Here is a 21736-nt window from a genome sequence, read left to right on the forward strand (position 1 = left end):
AGAAACAAAATGGTTTCCAATACAAGAGGAAACTTGTGTCTAGAGCTCCTGCTGTCTCTTTGCCTGCCCTGCATTTTCTTTGTCCTCTTCAGACTTGGTGGCCTTGTAGATATTGCACAACCACATGCCTTGGTATTGCTGGGGAGAAAAAAAAACAAACAAATTTGCTGTTGACTAGATACCTCAGAAAAAAGCGTAGGAAAGAGAGTTGTCTATTCAATTTTTTTTTTTTTAGTATTTAACTGTCCTGAACTTGCTTACAAACTATGTGACATAAAAGAACACCTAGTCTAAAACAGTAAGTGCAATTCTCATATATATCTGTATTTAAATGTAATGCATATCAGTGGAGGTGGGCAAAAGGTGCATAATGTGAATAAAGGAAGCCAAAGTTATGAAGCCAAAGCTCAAGATCATCTTTCTGTAACTGATATTTACATATAATCAAAAGTCTGCCTTACCACCACAGGAAGCCTTACTAAACAAAACAACAAAAAAAACAAAGAAGTAACCCTTAAGCCTATCTACAATCATTTGCAATAAAAATGTTTACTATTCCTATAACATATACTTACATAACTTTAGAAAGTCTAGGCATATATCTGATTAAAGAAGTAACTTCATATTTCAAAAGTAGAATTTGCAACCTTATTTGACAATGGGCACTTTTTCTTTGCAATACCCTCATTTTTCTGTTCCTCATAAATTAAGACATTTTAAACTTTTTTTCCCATATAATTGCCTGCAGTTCTTTCCTTCATTTCAGTAATTCTACTGGCCTTTCTCTTTGAGATATTATGGTGCCAGTTATCCCAGCTAAAAAATAATAGAGATTTCTTAAGAATATTTTAAAAATACATCCCTGGTTAAGCTTTTTGAAAACTGTAATTTCACAAACCAAAATACAGAAAAGCACCTGCACTGGGGGGTAGGACTTATCAGAAAAGATATTGCCCATTTCCCCTTGCATCAGTCTCACAATAGTTCAGCCTAGTTACAATTCTCTTTGCAGCTGATATTCTACACTGTTAAAAATAGTAGCTGAACTTATTACTTCTAGAACACACACCATTACACCATTCTTCTAAAACTGACTGATACTTGAGCTGCAAGATGTGGAAGAGAAACAGTCAATTTTGCTCAAGGCCATACAAGAATTTAGGGTTTGGTTTCTACTGATGTAATATTTTTGTTAAAATAACAACATAACACATTAAAATCTTGCCAGAATCAACATACCTATGTGAGAGACAAAGAAAATATTTCATTAGCCTCTACATTGGAAAATCTACATCATATACATGAATGAGACTGTAAAATCATATACTATATCATATACATGAGACTGTAAAATGCTCAGGCTTTTATCATCACCATCACCTCCTGGCAAATTCTGCAACTGAAAATACTTCATACAGGACTCAGAGCTATGTGTACTCGAAAGTCACAATTAAAAATAAAAGTTGAACAGGGTAGCAATTTCTTTAAAATACAAGCAGGTTTTTATTTCTATGTTGCAGACTCCTAAGACTGGTGGTTTGAAGAAACACAGCTGTATTTTAACCTTTCATCTGATCCGTACCAAAAAGCATTTATTCCAGGTTACAGTAAGCCAAAGCTAACTAAAAGCTTTTCTAACCAAAGCTTCCTAAATTACTTAAATTCATAAACAAGTATCTTATTCTAAAGGGAGTTTAGAATACACAAGAAATGCAGGATCAGATTCTACCCCTGTTATTGCACCTCATTCTTGAAATATAACTGGGTTTTTGGAAATTATGCAGGTCCTTCATCTTTTCAAAGGACATGAAGATATCTAGCATATAAATGTAGGAAATTTCTTTATTTCTAGAAGACAACCAGCTTTAACTAGCACAGCAGCTAGCAATTTCCAAAACAACAGGTTGTTAGGTGGGACATGCTTACCCTTCAGACTAAAACAAAAGCTAAATAGAAGTTAAGAGACTTTGAGAATGTAACTGTATTAGCAGGACCCAAAACTGCATGTATATTATAGATTATATAAATCCTATATCCTCGAAGTAACACAATTATTTTATTCATTCATTTGTTTCTTATCCTCTCTTCCTTCTGAGTAAGTTACTATAAAATTTCATTTAAACAGCAGAAATAGTATATTTTAATAGTAGCTCAGTTGCCAGCACTATGCCTCTGAAAGCAACGACTGCATTTTGGTTTTTTCCTTAAAAGCACTTGACATACCAGTGTAGTCCTATTTCTCCACAGGATCTATAAAAAACACAGAGTCGTGTTTCTAAGACTCAAGCACTAAGAAACCTACCTCTCACTGTAAACAAAAACAACAAAAATATTTCAGCTGTCACGTAAGCCACCATTTTATTATTACCCCATAATATTAACAAAATGTACTCTGGACTATTCTTTTTGCCCTCCCTCTACCACATCTCTCTCATGTCTCTTGTACCCCCTGAACCTTTAGTCTGAGGTAGGATAAGCAAAATCCCTCTCACTGTAAGCAAAAAGAAAGTTCTGAGACTGAACATGTACAAGTTTACAGGGCTGGATGACATCTCAGGGTTCCAGGGTCCTGAAGGAATTGGCTTATATGATTGCTAAGGCACTCTTCATCATATTTGAAAAGTCATGGCTGTCAGAAGAAGTCCTCTGTGCCTGTAAAAAAGGAAACATCCCTCCCATTTTTAAGAATGGGAGAAATGAAGATCTGGGAAAGTACAGGCTGTTAAGCCTCATGTCTGTGCCTGCTAAGATCATGGAGTAAATCCTCCTGGAAGCTATGTTAAGGCACATCTAAGATGCCCAATCAAGTCTAGTAGCCTTCTACAACGGAGTGATGGCATCAGTGGATGCTGGAAGAGCAAGTGATATTATTTACATGGATTTCTACAAGGCCTTTGACATGCTCACACCACATCCTCATCTCTAAACTGAAGAGATATGGATCTGAAGGTTGGACTACTCAGTGGATAAAGAACTGGATGAATGGTCACAGCCAGACAGCTGAGATCAATGGTTCTATATCCAGGTGTAAGCCACTGATGAGTACTGTTCCACAGGGGCCCACCTTGAGACCAGTGCTCTTTAACATCTTGATCAATGACAGTGAGATTCAGCACACCCTCACTAAGTTTGCTGATAACACTAAGCTGAGTGGTGCAGTTGATACAATAGGAGGAAGGGATGTCGCCCAAAGGGACCTGAATAAGCTAAAAAGGTGAGCCCATGTGGATGTAACGAGGTTCAGCAAGGCCAAGTGCAAGGTACTGCACTTAGGCTGGGCAATTCCACATACATGTACAGATCAGGAGAACTCAGAGAGCAGCCCTGTAGAGAAAGACGTGGATGTACTGGTAGAAATGAGCCAAAAGAATCATAGAATTGTTGAGGCTGGAAAAGACTTCCAAATTCATCAAGTCCAACCCAGCCCATCACCACCATGCCCACAATAGTGCATGCTTGCAACCACAAAGGCCAGCTATATCCTGAACTCCATGAAAAAAGGTGTGGCCAGCACTGTTTTGGCATTGTGGTCATTCTTTTCTACATGATTCTCAGCTTACCTACGATATTTGAAATACAGCATGTCACTTAGCTATTGCACAGTTTGGCATGCTTCTGATAAGCATGTAGATGGAAAGCAGAAACTTCAGAGGAATAAGCCAGACACAGTAGAGAATGACAACCACTGACTAATCTCATACCTATGCGTATCACATACAGTTAGTATGAAATAACTTTCATGCAAATTAGAAACAGATCTTCTCTTCAATGTTTATGCACCAAGGAATTTCCCCCAAAAGAGGAAATACAGTTGCAAGACATACAGTGGTTAGAAGAAATTAACACAGCATAACTTGTAAGCGAGAGTGAGAGCAGATATTCTGAAAATCCCAGAAATAATTCTGCTTCATTAAAACTTAAATACATCTTGCATACTGTGAAATCTCATATGCTCATACTTAGTGACTATTCATACAAAATGAAGTAAAATGTCTGGTCACAGTTATGACTAGCTGAATGCATCTCCTTTTATTGCATATATAAAGAAGTTAGAAATGCATGTATTTTTCTGAACATTTTCAAATACATACACTTGAAAAAGATCAGGGAAAAGTTTTCAGTTCGGTGTATTTCTCTTTTTCAGAAGCAAACACAAGATTTATATAAAACATACTTACTCAGATTTGTTTCAGTTTCTTAAGTTAACAGTACAGTTATCCATAAGGATGCATCTTGGTGGTTTCTTGAGGATTATCCAGAGTTAGCAGCAATGGTTTTTGGAACTTGCTTTGTACCCAAACTCGCTGCATTGTCACTTTTTTCTTCCTATTTACTTGTAATCGACGATCAACTAAATTCTGTACTTCAGTTAATCCAGCCAAAGTGAACATGTTCTGCACCTCTTCTGTTTTCTCAGATGAAGAATTGTTGTAATAAATTGAAACAAAATGAAATTAGTTTTCAGCAGGTAGGGTACAGTGCACAAGTCTAAGCTGATTGCCAGCAAAACTGAACAAATGGAAGGGCAATGAGCAGTAGTATTCATAATGAGGGATGTAAGTTTAGTTCCCACAGAAAGAGGACTAAAAGCTCAGACAGATCAACACAGCAGAACAAGATATCAGAGCACTGCTACCAGCTATCCTTCCAAGCATGTTTCTCAACTTTAAAAATTATATTAAAAATATATTGACATATTACTAAATATATTTCTTATTCTTTCAATAACACCATTTGAGAATAGATTTAGACATAAGATGCTTATTCCAAGAGAAATTTCAGTGACATCTGCAAGAAATCTTGTAGAACCTCAGAGGCAACAAGCATACACATGAAAAAAGAATTACTTCCTCACAACTCTTAGCTTTGGGTTTTGTAAAACTGAGGATTAGAAAAGAGGCTAATGAAAATATTCTTTAAATTCAAAGTTTAAAGATGAGCTTTTATAACCCAAATAATCTTGAGAGACACTCAACACTTTCTATAAAAATAAGCTATTTCATACCTTTGGTAAAGAAATATACTCTGGTTCCATCTCCTCGTACATAAAAATTTTCTGACAAGCAATGACCTAAGAAATTAGAACAGAAAATAAAAATGATGTTTGGCATTTTTTTTTCCCCAAAAAAAGAATAAACAGTAAGGAACATTCAGGAACTACCTTTTTTAAAACGAAGCTGAGCTGTATCGTATCTTCCATAGTCTCGAAATAACAGCATTCCTCCAGGTTTCAGTAGTTTAACCAATCTATTTACAACCCGTTGCATCCTTAGAAAATAGATGAGATATTGGAGGGATTTGCCAATGTTAAATGCTTTGGTTTTTTTCCCTAGATACTTGGAAAATACACAGATTTCTGAAGCTACACTGAGGAGTACCTATATATTTACTACAAAGAGGACAAACATTAGCAAACAGGAAGAACTCTTTACAAAAACGATCAGAGAAAAAAAACACCAACTACCAAAAAAAACATTTATATGAAAATATTATTAGAGAATACAAACTCAAAAGAAAAAATGGATTCCCTTACCTTTGCTTCAATAGAATCTTAGGTGTAGATTAAGACACAGGTCCTGAATAAATGTCAGGCATATACATATGGCAATGAACAAACAGTTAGCTATGGGCATTGGTGAACTAGACTAAGCCTCTCTACAGTACACAGTAAAAACGAAGCTGTGGAAGGCTGATGATTCTCTATCGAGGTATTGATCATGCACACAGTCAGTATCTAAATACCCAATGACAGAGAATGTAAAGACAAACATGAGTAGTAGCTCAGGAGAAGAATTCAGTAGGATTCCATCCAGAGATCTTGCTTATTAGAGGATAAAGTCTATGTCCTCCAAAATGTTGACACATTTGTAAGCCTTGATCATATCTAAGATCTGCTTTTCCTTACCAAGATCACATCAGCTGTATGTACGACAGGACTAAGTACCTCAACACAGTGCTCCTTCACTACACAAGGGCATTTTCAGTGGCACTTCTTTGTATTTGCATTACTCTGCAAAATATATTACTAATGAATAATGCCTTGAGTTTGCCTCACTCTTTCAGAACATTTCATGAATGTGGAAATCATATTGCCCACATTTATGATAGTCCAAAAAAAGGCAGTTTTCACTTTGCAGGCTGAAAGGTAGAGCAGTCCATGTGCCTCGCTCAGCCCTTCTTTCCACATGGGCATAGACAGATCACAGAGAAGACATGCAGCCAGAGAGAATGGTAAATGAATGCATAAGAAAGGCACGGTGCTTTCCTATTCACATCTTAAAAATGCTAAAGAAGAGCTACTCATCCTTAATTATGCAAAATCAACATACTATCACTGCCTACTAATAGAAAATCCTTATACCATGCCTGTCTCTCAGGCAGCCTATCCCTTGAAAACACAACCATTGTGGTGTATGTATATATATATATATACACACACACACACATATATATATATATACACATATATACATATATATACATATATATATACATATATACATATATATATACACATACACACACATACACGCACACACAATAGTACAATTTGGTCCTTATGCAACAGCAGTGCAGAAATCCTGCCTTGATTTTTAAGGGACACAGTTAGGAGGTAATTCAGCAGAAAATAGCAGCATATCTCAATAAATAAAATAAGCTTTTTGAGCACAGAATTTCCTCAAAGGAAGTCAAATGCCTTAATAGTTCTCCTCTTTGCTCATGCTCAATGTAGGCAGTCAGGTATAACACAACAGAAGAGGCAGCACAACCTAAGAAAAAATGACCGTTTAAGACAGGTATCTGTCCACAGAACAGACTATCTATGTGTAAATAGAAGTTTTGTCTAGAAGGACTGGATCATATTAATTCACATTCTTTCATATTCACATTTTTTCAAATTCTGTGACCAACTTCTAGTGGTGACTTGTAGCAGAAGTGAAGTGTGTCACCTACCAGCTATGAAAGCAGCAATTAGCAAAAACTAAATACATGAGCTGTAGAGAAATCACAAAGTAACAACTGTGCTGAACACAAATGTGTCTCTCATGTATGTTTTTCAGGCTTCCAAAGAACCTAAGTTCTGTAACATCGTTCTCTTTTCATCTCCTACATTTCCAGGAAAAACAGAAACTAAACAAAAGAGGTCTGGATTATATTTGTCTTCATGCAGTCACTTTATTTATTTGACACTGCACTGCCTAACAAATTTTGGGAAAGTGGATCTTATCAGACTGATAATCACATGAAGATTTTTATGGGTACATATATTTGAGTATGTGTATGTACGTATTCAAAAAAATCCATGTCAGCCTTTGGATACAGACATGGCGATTAAAAATGAACACATCTATACTCAAATGATGAGCAGGAAAATACTCACAGAAATTCTGAGAGAACATCTTATTACTGCTTTTACAGACTAAGCAATTGAATGAATGTGCCTCTATTGTCCAATTTTTTTCCTGGCAGCATCGCTGCAGTTACAGAGATCTGAAATCCACTGCCTGAATTGTTTCTGAAATCTGGACCCAGGCTTTGCATGACTCATGTGCTCATCTCTGAACAAACAGGAAGGAGCAATATCCTATACAGGAAAGATTTCTCTGTGAAGCTAATCATTAGTAACTTAGACAGGGAAACAGTTTTGACACTTAGGCAAATACTATCCTTTCTGCCAACTCCATTTTAATAGCATTCTGAAAGAAAAAGGGCATGTTATTTCCTTTCAAATAATCTGGTTAAAGGAAGAGTCAAGTATTTAACTTACATGCATTCTTTTGAACTTTTCTCATTAAAAAAGAAAAAAAGACATTTTAAAAATCAACCATCTTTAACAGTTATAATATTTGGTTCATTAGACACTGAGTTATTAGTAACAAGGTTAACAGCTCTCAACACTATGCATGAAAATTAGATTAACTTCTTCAAATCCTAACATGTTACAAAATTCTGAATGTATTTTCATTTAAAAGGCATGTATGTATGCATTTGTTTGTGGAAAATCAGCAAACTAAACCTTCATCAACATACTGTAAGGTTTTAAATCACGAATGCTTTGATCATTGAGAATAATTTCCTTCTGGAAGACTAGTGGTCTGTTTCTGAATATGCAATTTTCTTGAAGCAGTGCCACTTTTAATAAGGTTGTATTTAGTTACAGTAGGCTTCTTTTATTTGATGGAGACAGGAGGTTTGCTAGTGAATTAGCCTGACCAGCTTTTCTCTCTGGAAAACAGCATTTAAAATACCTTGTGTTTTTTGTAAATATTGTATTTGCTAAATAATAAATTAAAGATTCATCACCTTCCTTTGATATTCTTGAAAACCTCTAGGGATAAAAGAGATTTAACCTATTTGCTTTGCCCTTTAGTCCTCATTTACCTGTCAGGATGAATAGTTGAGAGCACAAAGACAAGGAGAATGACATCCAGGATCTCATCTGGAAAAGGATAGGGTAAAGCATCATCACACACATCATGAACAAAGGCAGAACACCAGGCTGAATTGTAGGACGAATGTGACTGTCAGGAAAAAGATGAAAAGAGGCACAGAGAGAACAGTAGTAGTTAATACGTTTACTATGACTCAAGAAACTTTTTTCTTCAATTATTCAGCATTGTAAAACATCTCATAAAAAAGCCTATTCTGTCTAGTATCTTACTCAAGCTGAGAAGCAAGCTCACTGATGGTATTCATTCCTCTTGTACAGAGTAAGACTTTGTTCTTTGGAATATTGAAAACTTCAGTTAAAAGTTGTCAAAGCTATCACATTCTTTTTCATGAAGACGGCTTCCTGGCAACCTCCTGAATTACAGGTTTATAAAGTACTCTAAAGCAAGCACATGAATTACCTTTACCAGCTCCACTGCTCCTGAAGCAAAATCACAACAGTACAGAAAGGTTCCAGGTGTATTCCTAGAAAAACAAACCACCATCAGTTATAAAATTACTATTGTAAAAGATGAAAGTCTACATCAGTGTTCTTAGAACTACAGAGGCCCCTTTGGGACTTTCCATAGGTTTGATTAAGCACGCTCTGATGGATACAGAAAGCTGTATAGGTTGTAATGAACCAACAGGGCAGATAAATTCATAAGAATACCAACAGACAGTTAGTATAAAAATGAGAATTACAGCCTTGTCAGGGCTAGGAAGTAAAAAGGAAAAGAAAGGTCACCGAGGGCTGCCAGGAGTGAAGACGACGTCCTGGTGTTATATTACATAAAAGGCACATAATAGGTCATATTTTCTTACAAAAAACCTTGGACTAAATCTTTATCATTAGCTCATGTATCCAGTCTAATTGGTAACGCGATGTCGAGTGGGATAGTTTTGCAAAAGTAATCCACAGTTCTGTAGATGCTTGGGTTCCCATATGGCACCTTAGGTTCAATTGAATTGTATTGATTGTTTCCTTCCATTATTCAATTTGTTTTGTAAGCAAAGATAGATAAGAATTTCCTGTGGAATCTTTCCAATCCACAACTAAGCCAGCTGCAAATTTCCTTGCACCATTCAACAGATACTAGTAACTTGAAGGAGATTTTTTTTTTCTAATCTCCAAAAAAACTCCTTTAGAAGTAACTGTGCAAAGCCCCCCACACCAAACCTACTGAAGGATGATCACATCATCAACTCATGACCTAAAATTATTTGAGATTTTGGACAGACCATTTCCTTATAAAGGGAATTAAAAACCTGTGGCAATGTCTATAAAATATCAGAGTACATACACCTGAATTAGTGATCTCTATCTGAAATCCCTTCCGGAGAAACTTTACGGACCAAATAAAACCTCTGTTGCTGAACAAAACTTTTATGAGCTCTGCAATCACAATGACAGTTGGTAAGTTAAGGTATTTATTATGGATGAGGACAAGCACTCAGGCTTTGGACACAGACAGCTCCTTGACAAAGGTCAAGTTAATTACCTAATCAACTTATTAACTTGCTAAGATATTATTACTTTTACATTATTTTTTAGAAAATACAATAGCAGCTGTGTAAAAAGATAACTTAAAACAAAGACACAGGTTAATATGGATAGCTATTTCATGATTATTTGTATTAAAAAGCAGTTTTAATTTTATGGGAGCTTGGACAAGCTGCATAAAAGTTATGTTACAAACTTAAATGGAATATTTTTGTAGCTAAGGTACACACTTGACTTCAGCTTTTTTTTTTATTTACACCAAAGATGATTTTTATATTATTAAATTCAAAACAAAATCAACTGTGCTTTAAAGCCAAGCCCACTAAGAAGGAAAAGATGTTTCCATCAGGTAATACACAAGATAAACAAAGATAAACGTGTTAAGTTGCTCCATGTACCAACCAATCTGACTGAAGGATTTGCATAAGAATGGAGATCTCCAGGATTAATTAATAACCAGAAATGTCAACCTATGACTAATGCCTCCTGTGAGAAAAACACAAAAGTTTGTCTCATCTTTTTTTTAATACAGATACTTAGATGATACCGGGCTTCCCTTTCAGACTATGCTCTCCAAAGTAAAGCATTTTGGGATGAAAATGCACTGCTGACACTAATAGGTTTCATTTATGACCCCCATGTATCACTTGATTCCTCCTGTTCTCTGTTTCCATATCTGCAAAATGGAGGATTTTTACACTGTTGTGATGATAGCAATCAAAATTCATTTACAGAATAATGAACTATGCTGCACATGACCTCTTAGAGGTGTGAATAAAAAGAAATCAATTTCAATCCATGATATATATCCAGTCTTTCCAATAAAACCTTCCTGCATACATGGAAGGGAGGTCATGCTGTCATAACAGAGCTTTCTAAAACCAGAAACTAAATGCTTTAAACATTTCAAGGAATTAAGTACTGCAGTACAGGACTTGTGCCTTCCTTGTCACTAAAACCTGAAGTAATTTTATAAGGTATGTCAACCAAATTAAAAAACAATAACACAACTTATCACCAGAAGACCAAATCATTATTTACTGTCTGATTTTGGCCCTTTAAAACTATATCGGGTAGTTTTGAAGTAATGCATAAGATAAAGGATATTTAACTTGTCTGTGATTAACTACAATAAGTCAGTCTGAATGCTCCTGAATATAAAAAACTTGTGAACAGATATGGCACCTTGAAGACTGAGCAATACATTTATCTTGTACTGATGCTACCAACATTGTCTGTGGTCTCCATGCGCTTAGAAATTCAGGGCTGTAAAGCAGTGCAGTCAACACTTCCTGCTGTACTAGTCTAGCACCAACATTCGAAAAAAATGGAGAAAAACTGAACTTTCATATTTGAAAATGCAGCACTACATACCATATAACTTTCAAAATAGGAAATACGCTATTTCCAGCGCCACAACCAACCTGAAATCAGAAGACAAAAAAAAAAGTTAAATGAGTAAACAAAACATATTCTTTTCTGTCATAAATTAGTCAGTAGGTAGGACCCATTAGGCTTGAAGGTTTGTTGGACAGAAAAGGTACAAACAGCTCATACCACAGTTCTCAAATCACTTCACCTATGATCACATTTCTCCTCAATGTTTCCAAAGTTAAGTAAGACTCCAATGCTCAAACGCATGGGAAAATGTGCTAGCTTTATCCATCGCCATTTGGCAACAATGTGCCAAGTACGCAGAATAAAGCACTTTGAGACAGAAGTTTCTGTAGGAAATTAGAAACACAACTTCCAGTGAAAATAGAATCTGACCACCCAGTTCTGATTTGGAAGAAATTTTAAAGAGAAGCAATGCTCAACCCCTGGGTTGCCCTGAAAGTTTATGCCTTAAGTGAACGTGGTAGTTCAAATCCTAACTGTTTACTTTCTTGATAAGTATCTTTATCAGGCTTTTGAAAAGGAGGAGGAGCTGTATACAATGGACAGTGCATTTGCATTACGTTACCTCAAATATTCTGTAAGTGGCATCACTACCAGGGAAGGATTCTAGCACACTAACTTCTTCCTTGCTGTTTTTACCCTGAGGGCTGTTAGCAGCAGATTTTGATTGTTTTTTATTATACGCATATCCTTGTACAGAAGTAGAATCATCTCCGCTATTTTTCTTCCAATATTTTTCTCCTTCCTCAAACGTCTTCTCACATGAAAAACTGTTGGTAATACTTATTTTTGTGTGTTCCAAAGGTCTTTCCTCTATTTTCAACTGTCCCCTTATTTTTTCTGGAAGAATTTCTGGAAATTCCAAAAACAACCAATTCCGATCCTTGAAGAAGTTATTTTTATGAGTCTTGTAAAATTCATTCCAATATTTACTGGCTTCTCTCTCATACTTATCTGAAATTAAAACAAAGCAAGAACTTGGTGACCATGAGTTTAACTATCAGATACTATAAAGAAAAATTACATTTGGATCTCAAATTTACTATTAAAAAGGTAGTTTCCCCATATTGTATATACCCAAGTAAAAATATATGAATTTGGGCTCTTAACTTGATTTCCACTGAAAAATACTCCATGAGGTTTTAATTAGATTTCATCTTACTTAGTATACGACAAAGAGGCTTTCTGAATCTCTTCAAGCAGACAGAGAAGGGATTACTCACTACTCTTGACAATATTTCTTTACCATGTGAAATCTTTTTTTTTTTTTAAATGTACAACATAGCAATCTCTTCTCTAGATTATTTAAACCTCTCCTTTTTTTCCTATAGAAGTAAAGATCTTTAGACTTCTGATCACTTTGATTTTTCTTCTCCAACTGATCTATTTTTTGGTGCTGTATTCTGCTGAAGACATTAACACCACAAAACAAAAGGAATATTTTATGAGTCTTACAAGCTGTAACCCTGTTTATAAATCCCAGTTTGCCATTTTGCAACAGCACGACACTGCTGATTCAGCAGGTGATTCACCACAACCCTCAGATCTTCTGCAAAATTACTATCTTGACAATTGTTCCATAACTTATTCTGCCCCATCTCCCTGATTGCTCCTAAGCAAAGTATTCTGCACTTATTTTTATCAAATGTAACTCCGTATCTTCAAGATCCATTTTTTATTACAATTTGTCAAGTTATTTCTAAATCCTAATCCCATTTTTTATCATACTTGAAAGACCTCTTCAGTAAATACCACCTTCACGTCTCCCATTCTTGAAGTCACTAACAAAATCACCAAGCAGTACTAGACAAAGAACAAAATGATATTGTGCCCAGCACTGCCTTCCATACTGAAAGGAACTCTAAGCATTCATTCACCCACAAGCAGTTTCATTAGCTTTTGCTTCCCTAACTTGCTAGTGAAAATGTCAAGTAAAGTGTAGTCAAAAGCCTGACTAAGGATAGATTATATGACATCTGCTGTTTTTTCCTTATCTCCAGGATTCATAACCTTCTCCAAGAATGAAATTAGCTTGTTTTTAAATGTTTTACTCTTAAAAAATATTGTTGGCCAGTATTTCCTTCGTTCTTTCAAATCTAGTGTGCGTTTCCAATCATAAAACCATAACAGTTACTTCTAGATTTTCTCCTCCAGTTTTTTGTTTGTTTGTTTTTTCAGGAACTGAGACTGTAATTCCTTACGTATCTTTCTTCCTACCTCCACTTACCAGAAGAAACAAACAAAACCCCAACCAACTCTGTTTTCTGCCTTCCTAGTCATCCACGTACTTTATGAATGTATTTTGTAACCCGCTCTTTCTCAGAGGTAGAACAAGATCTTCTAGCTAGCACTAATTGTACTAGCAACTGGACTGCAGTTAACCCTGCAGGAAGGCTGATAAAAAGATAACAATTGGAGCTTTTTCAATGCCTTTTTGGTTGATGATTTTTCCTTCCTCACTGCTCCTGCTAAGTACCAAACCAAATCTTTATCCTGCTTCTCCTCTTATTCCCAAAGCATTTACTGAATTGCTTCTTGTTATCCTTGACACCACTTGTGAAGCATACATCAAATTATGTTGCCTTTTTGACTTCTTCCTCTTTCACTGACATTAACCAGTTAATTATTTTAATATAAATGCATACAGTAAATATATGGTGCACTTCTACTATTCTCATTTAAATCTTAACATACCATTTCCTGGATCACTACAGCTTTTCAGAAATAAACAAGGCTGAGAATTATCACTAGAGGCACAGACAGGCAGTGGGAAGTGGTAAGGAGGTGGCAGAATGCCTTGTCCTAGAAATATGAATAATTTTTAGAATTTAACATTTAATATATCTAACTGTACTATTACAGGGCAAGACCCAGCTACACACAGCAACTGTACAGATGTGTTTTATAATCTGAAGTGCAGAGTTGATTGAGGTCATAAATACCAGATTTCAATAATGTACATTGCACATTCACGAGGATCGCTCAGCTCCAGGATAAAAAAATAAATCTACTACAAAGATTCTTAAATTATTACCACCCTTTTTTATATTTGTTATTTTTCGACAAGTTTCCTCAGAACCCTTGTACTTAAATGCCCATTAAGTGTTCTAGATTTCAAAACTGAAGGAAAGCAATTGCTAAAGTTCACCTTTCTAATTGTATGAGTTTAATATCACATAGATTCAAGTACAAGGACTCTTCCCATTCTTTCACTGACACTCCTGCACCATTGTGTAATAGCCACACAGAGTATTATTATTATTTTTTCCTACACAGAATCATAGAATCACCAAAGTTGGAAAAGACATCTATGATCATCCAGTCTAACCATCCACCTATCACCAGCATTTTCCACTAAACCAAGTCCCTCAGTACAATATCTAAATATTTCTTGAGCACCTCCAGGGACTAGCAGGGGATTAGGCCAAGTGAGCATGGGCTCAAGAAAGGCAGGTCCTGCTTAACCAGCCTGATTTCCTTCTACAGTAGAGTGTCCTGGCTGGTGGATGAGGGAAAGGCTGTTGATGTAGTCTATCTCGACCTCAGCAAAGTCTTCAACACTGTCTCCCACAGTATTCTCCTGCAGAAGCTAGTGGTCTGTGGCTTGGAAAGATAAACTCTTTTCTGGGTAAAGAACTGGCCATATAGGTGGGCCCAGAGAGTGGTGGTGAAAAAGTTAAAGCTATTGGTCATGAGTGGTGCTGCTCCTCAGGGGCTGGTACTGTGGCCTGTACTGTTCAATATCTTTATTGATTACCTGGATGAGGGCACTAAGTTTGCAGATGATACAAAGCCAGCAGGAAGCGTTGATCTGCCTTGGGGTAGGAAGGCCCTACAGAAAGATCTGGACAGGCTGGATTGCTGGGCTGAGGCCAATGGGATGAAGCTCAACAAGACCAAGTGACATGAGTCCTGCACTTTGGCCACAACTCCAGGCAATGCTACAGACTTGAGGCAAAATGGTTAAAAGACTGTATAAAGGAAACAGACCTGGGGGTGTTGGTCGATGCTTGGCTGAACATGAGCCAGCAGTATGCTCAGGTGGCCAAGAAATCCAATGGCATCCTGGCCTGTATCAGAAATAGCACTGCCAGCAGAAGCAGGGAAGTGATTGTCCCTCTAGACTCAGCCCTGGTGTGGCTGAATCTATTGTGTTCAGTTTTGAGCACCTCACTACAAGAAAGATGTAGAGACCCTGGAGCACGTTCAGAGAAGGACAAATAGAGCTGGTGAGGGGTCTGGAGCACAGGCCTTATGAGGAGCAGCTGAGGGAGCTGGGATTGTTTAGTCTAGAGAAGAGGAGGCCCAGAAGTGACCTTCTTGCTCTCTACAAGTACCTGAAGGAAGGCTGCAGTGAAGCGGGGGTTCGCCTCTTCTTCCATGTAACTAGTAATAGGACTGGAGGGAATGGCCTCAAGTTGCACCAGGGGAGATTCAGGTTGGATATCAGGAAATACTCCTCTGAGAGAGTGGTCAAATACTGGAATGGGCTGTCTAGGGATGTGGTGGAGTCACCATTCCTGGAAACGTTCAAAATACATTCAAAGATGTTATAAAATCTGCAATGATTTCAACTCCAGTAATTTCTTTTTCCCTGAATTCATCAGAAGATAATGTTTAAAATCACAGACTTGCTGAATTTGATGAGAAACATTTTCTTCAAGATACAACCTTTTGAGACAGCAACAACCAAAAAAGTCTATTTCTTAGCCCATTCAATTTTTCTCCAAAACAGAATCTATTCTGACATGTATTTCATACACTGATAGTCAGGTGTAAGAAGTTGAACATGCTAATACATATATTAAATTTCTAAAAGTAGTATCATGGGTTTATTCACTTTAACATCACTTGTTTTACAAAGGCTCTCCAGAACTATTCTATTTTAGTGATATGATAGTATTGCTAAAATCCATCTTTTCTTTTTCCCTTACTGAAATTTCCAAGGCTCCAAAATAACCTGTTCATTAGCTTCTGTCTAGTTCATTGTTAATACAAATAGGCCAAAATTTACTTCCATTTGCAGAACAAAGCTGAAGCTTTCTGATGGAACAATATCAGCAATGCTCACCTATTCAAGTTCTAAACAGAGGCATTCATGGGGAACGTTCTTGGATTCTTATTTCTTGGCAAATATCTGATTATTTCATTTCTCACCAGCCCAAACTAAGTTTTAATTGAATATAGGTTAAGAATGAAAGATTCCATGAGCTACATGGTTATTACATAGTTTAATTTTTAATCATGATCTCTTTTTCAACTTCTTATATAAAAACAATGAAAATACCAGATGTCAGATTTAAAAAGCAAACATTGTACTTCTGGATTAAAATAAAGAATGAGAGATGCAAGAAAAAAAAAAAAAGCAGAATGGCAGTCACACAATATTCAAAGGGGTGGAGGGCATACACACCAAAATGCACTCACAGGTAATTCACATGCACTCAAACATTTGCCCTGATTATATCAACAGAACTGAGAACAGGGTCATAATGACACCATCTAATTCAACACATTCAAGACATGCTAGGTAAACTGTTGGCCATCCAAGTAATTGTTTTCAGAATAGCTCTATGATAAAGAAGCAAATTAAGAATTCAATATTCTGTTACTACCAAATTAATACTCCACCTTTAGCATACATAGCTATTAGATAATTCAGTCTAATGTTTAGTTCATCAGTTTAAGCCTAGTCAGAAATGCAGAATATGTAAAGCTTTGCCTATGAAGACAGGCATGAGATTCCTTAATCATTTACAAGACAGTTTCCATGTGATGTTTTGGATCACCTTCCACACAAAGTACTTCATCCTGAAGCATTCCCAGCTCAGTTTGTAGCTTGCTGGGGCCAGCTGGGATCAGTGTAACTTTCATGGCACTGAACAGAAATACACTGCCTTGTACAAACATTAACAATCCAAATACTTCACAAATCATTTAAAAGGATTTGAATATTGTACATGGGAATTTTCATCCCCAGCACTTTAGCTGGCTGCAAAGCCACTCCTCCTTTGGCCAAGTTAACAGTCTATTTAGTAGGGATTTTATTCTGAAGAACTACAAAAGGAGTCTTTCCTTGCAACTGCACCAAACTGATTTAACTGTTTTACATATATCCTGTTGCTCCTCAAAAAAGCAAAATGACTTGACTAAGTAAATGAATTCCTAGAAAAATATCCGTTAGGTCAGCCCTCTTTGACTAGAAAACACATAAACAAAAATTGGAATACTACTGGACTTCAAAACATCCTTAAACATCTTAATAACTGGCATTAAAATGATAATTTTTAAGTAATTATGGATTTGTTACCTTGGTCTTCCAATTGGACTTTCACAAGTGAGTTCTCTGCTGCTTTTTCCTTGGCATGCTCCTCCTCTTCTTGTGACCACTGCATGTGGTCCCTGCAACAAAGATAAATGAAGAATCAGTCTTCAAATATGATTTTCCATAATCATCCTCTGGGGAAAAACAACCACAAATTAGCTGCAATGTTTCAAATACATTTGCTTTTAAAATACAGTCAAATGACCAAAAGAAGACTGACAGAGTTTAAAAAAAAATGTGTCAGTGTGTGACAGACAGAATTTATTAGTCAGGTAAAAGTCAAATGAAACCATTAAGAAAAAACATCCCATTGCATTTGGGCTGAGGAATATGCATTTTTTTTAATAAGATTAACATCTATCCCAAGAAGAGTTTCTTAAACAAATTAAGCATCTTACTGTTCTATAATTAGTGATATACAAGTAACTTAATTTCTAGTTCTTTCATGGCTTAAATCTAAGTCTTGAAATCTGTAGTCGGTTATCCCTGTGTTATGTTACCCATTAGAATTTCATTATAATTAGCCACATTCTGTCCATTATCAGATATTGCTAAATATTTGCTCTCGAAAATCATGTGTCAGAGTTAAAAGTATATTTAAAAACTATGCAGAAAGTGATTTCTTGGGTAGCTTTTAAATGTCCCGTTTCTCCTTACATCAAATATTCCTTGTTCTTAAATCATGAACTCCAGGATTAGAAATTCCTGGCTTTCCTGATAACTTAGGAAGACATTTTCCTACTTTCTAGATAGATTCTTTTAACAGTTCTTTACCACTTATTGCTTTGCACGTTTTCAACTTGTTAATCTCCTCTCCACAGAGAAAACTTCAAGTCTTACCAGTCTTAATTTCCTAAGACAGTTTTCCAACAATGCTCACCAGGATTTTCACTGTTTTCTGCCCCCCCATTAATCATAAAAATACCTTTTAGAGATAAGAGACGCTTATCAGGAGAATTATTATTCTTATTAACACAGGTTAATGTTTTCTCTGCTATTACACTGACTATTTATACTAAGATTTTTGGTTTTGTCTTTGATTTTACAATTATGCACTGCATGTAGTCTCTGGTGAAGTTACTTGTAACATCTTCTCTATACTTTTATAAGAACACAGATTCCTTTTGGTATGGTGTCAGTTGTAGAGTATGGTGCGAATCCATTATGCAACATTTTGTACCTAGGTAGTATATTTCTGCCATTACAACATATACTACTTATCCTCTGCTCTTTATGTTTCCCAATTCATTGCAGAATTATTTTGCCTTTCACCACATGACTACATACTCAGCTTTTTTTCACCAGTTACTGAAAACTTAGTGTCAAGCCTACTTATAGCAGCATGAAGTCCTTTTTAGCAATACCTTTCAAAATCAATTCTTAGTCTATTGTTTTATTTATACGCATGTATAAGCATACACATGCATGCATCAACATCTAATACATCTATAAATATATGTTATTCATTATAGTAAATAATATACAGACAAATATGAAAATCATCCATAAATAGACATCTCACCACATGTTGTGCTCAAAAACTTTAGAAGGGTCAGTTAAAATCCGTGATCCCAGTGGAATAGCTGGCCGCCGACTACTCTGGTGCCTTTGCTGCATATTGCTTTTTTTTCTTAGACATAAAGCAGAAAGCCTTGTAATGAAATTCATTTTGTTCAGAGATCTGAAAATACAATTAACTCAAATTACCATTTTGCCATAATTTAGTTGTTTATGTCACTTAGAAGAGAAACTGGTCAAATAATCAAGAACCAATATCAGCTTTAGTAATAATCTTTTACCGCAGTATCAATTTAAATGCTTTTCAGAAAGCAGCAATACCCCCTGAGTGTGCTGAAAGCCAAGTAGTCCCAAAGTAGGCTACTGCAACAAAACTAGAAAGGTAAATTTTTTGGTGTAATTTTAAAGTTCTAACTTCCAGTGGAAAAAAAAAAAAACAAAACACAGTAAAACAATAAACCAAGTTTGATGTTGCGTCTTTAAAAAAGACAAGCAAAGAGAAACAACTTGTTCAAAAGGGTACATCTGTTACTGAACTTGACATTTTTCACCCCATTCACCAGGAAAAAGACTTCAAATATTCAATTCTAGAACTGTAATTGTGAGGTTTTGTGCTTTTACACAGGAAATGAAAGATTCGAAGTGTCAACATTATGCATCAGAAAGCCTTCCAAAATTTCTGCTTTGTATTCTCCTGATCCCCATTCAGTGCCCTCATAGAATTCAATGGTTTTAGATGTTAAATTTCATCGAATGACCCATAGAATGGCTTGGGATCAAAGAGACCTTCAACATCATCTAATTTCAACACTCTTGTGGTTTTTCTCTTACATGTACAGCTGTCTTCTATTATTGTATTTTACTTTAGATGGAATCTCTTCACATAGTGTTAATAATAAAATATAAAAAGCACGTGTAGCTGCTACCAGAATTTTGTCATGTTGGGGTTTTTTTGGCATGCCCTTAATGCAGACTTTCTAGGAGATAAGTAAAATGAAATATTATTTCTCCTAGATTTACTCTGATGTGCCTTTGTTCTTTTTCTCTTCAAATGCTCTGCATATGACTTTAAAAATGATTCTCAGTAATTTTTTTAATTTTTTTTTAAGTGATTCAGCTGCATACACCACGCATACAAATTTAGTGTACTGGAAATTCAAAATGTAGTTAGAAAAGAACAGGCACAGTTTAAGTACAGGCATTAATAGAAAACACTCTGTGCAAATTGGTAACAAAAGGAAGATTTTTATCTTGAGGAAAATCCTACTATTTGATCAAAAGTCTTGTACCGTGAATAAAAACAGATTAATTAGTACACATCAATACAAAGCCTAGCAAACAAATTACTTCAATTAAATGAACAATTCCTTATTTAAGGTGTATATTTGAATTAGTCATACTTTTAAAAAGGCATTGTTTATTCCTTTTGAGCCTACAGAAAAACAAGGGGAAAAAATAAGATCAAAATTTCTCTCTACTTGTCTAAGATTAAACAAAATGGGTTGTTTGTTTTTGTTTTGTTTTGACCTTTTGGCTGTCAACATCAAATTGACTGTTACTTTTGGCTACCAGGACTGAAATGTTTTATCAGGATATGAGGCATCACCATCAGGGGAAAATGTAACATTTATTAGCCCTATTAAAAAATAATAAAACCTCTTCAAATTTCAATGATTTCATTACTGCTGTTAGTTTTTAACATGGCTGAACTCCTAAAGCAATTTCAGTTTACTTGAATTAATACAATCAATTGTACTTTTTCTCTGAAAGTAAGTACACACCATTTTTCATAACAAGATGCATGATAATTAACACATATGGAACATTATGAAACTGTAACTATGAGGTATAAGGACTACCACACCACAGCAATTTCTGCAAAACATGATTTACATTAAGGCAATCTTCTTGGTCACAAAACTAAATAGAAAAGAAACACAAAACAAAACCACAAAAATTATCACAAATTTTTTGTTAAAAAATTATCATCATTGAATAATAAAAGTGTCTGGATAAAGATTCCATGATTACATTGCAAACTGTTTACAAATCCTCTTCCTCCATCAATCATTCAAAAAGACCTGAGTTAGTATCTTGCATTTCCTGTGACAGCATTTATATTCAGCATAAAATACAATGATTCAGCTGGGAGGCTAGTCACATAATTTTTCTTGGCTTTCTAAATATCTCAGTAAGAACATGAAAAGATGCACAGATGGAAATTATAGTCAGATGACTAAGATGATCCAGCACCAGTAAAAATCCAGAGATGCAGCTCTTTATGAGAATATGATCCTCTGAGTGATAATTACACAAGTTTAGCTGATAAATTCTGAAACATCAGGAAAATGCAAGGACAGGGAGGAAGGCAGGGAAGTTAAGTTCACTGCTGCATCCAGGGTTAAATATCAGGAAGTTCCTTAGAGGCGTGCACTTATCTAAGAGAGAGAGCGATCCACAGATCATGAGACTAATAGGCAATCTGGCTACAAGAAGGTCCAAGAGCATTTACGTTGCTTGGAAGACTAATTTTCATTTTCAGAAGTGAGTCATTCCCTGAC

At 35.7% G+C, this 21736-nt stretch overlaps 1 protein-coding gene across 4 annotated transcripts in view; it reads right to left on the minus strand.

The window, feature by feature from the left end:
* METTL8 (methyltransferase 8, tRNA N3-cytidine) overlaps nt 1–21736 on the minus strand; it is a 33027-nt gene that overhangs the window by 1682 nt on the left and 9609 nt on the right. For 2 of the 4 annotated variants that reach the window (XM_065750659.1, XM_065750661.1), the window contains exons 2-11: nt 19180–19338; nt 17643–17734; nt 11898–12286; nt 11309–11358; nt 8853–8916; nt 8383–8522; nt 5162–5268; nt 5006–5071; nt 4179–4405; nt 129–138 (exon numbers count right to left, since the gene is read on the minus strand). In XM_065750659.1, coding sequence (XP_065606731.1) covers nt 4215–4405; nt 5006–5071; nt 5162–5268; nt 8383–8522; nt 8853–8916; nt 11309–11358; nt 11898–12286; nt 17643–17734; nt 19180–19325 — 1245 coding nt within the window. In that variant the 5' untranslated portion in view covers nt 19326–19338 and the 3' untranslated portion in view covers nt 129–138; nt 4179–4214. Of the gene's footprint in view, nt 1–128; nt 139–4178; nt 4413–5005; nt 5072–5161; nt 5269–8382; nt 8523–8852; nt 8917–11308; nt 11359–11897; nt 12287–17642; nt 17735–19179; nt 19339–21736 lie in introns of those variants that run through there. The other 2 variants (XM_065750658.1, XM_065750660.1) reach the window with 2 other exon arrangements.

This window comes from Cyrtonyx montezumae, unplaced genomic scaffold (genome assembly GCF_038088225.1).
Source record: "Cyrtonyx montezumae isolate F1298 unplaced genomic scaffold, pur_monq_1.0 scaffold_7, whole genome shotgun sequence".
NCBI classification, from domain to species: Eukaryota; Metazoa; Chordata; class Aves; order Galliformes; family Odontophoridae; genus Cyrtonyx; species Cyrtonyx montezumae.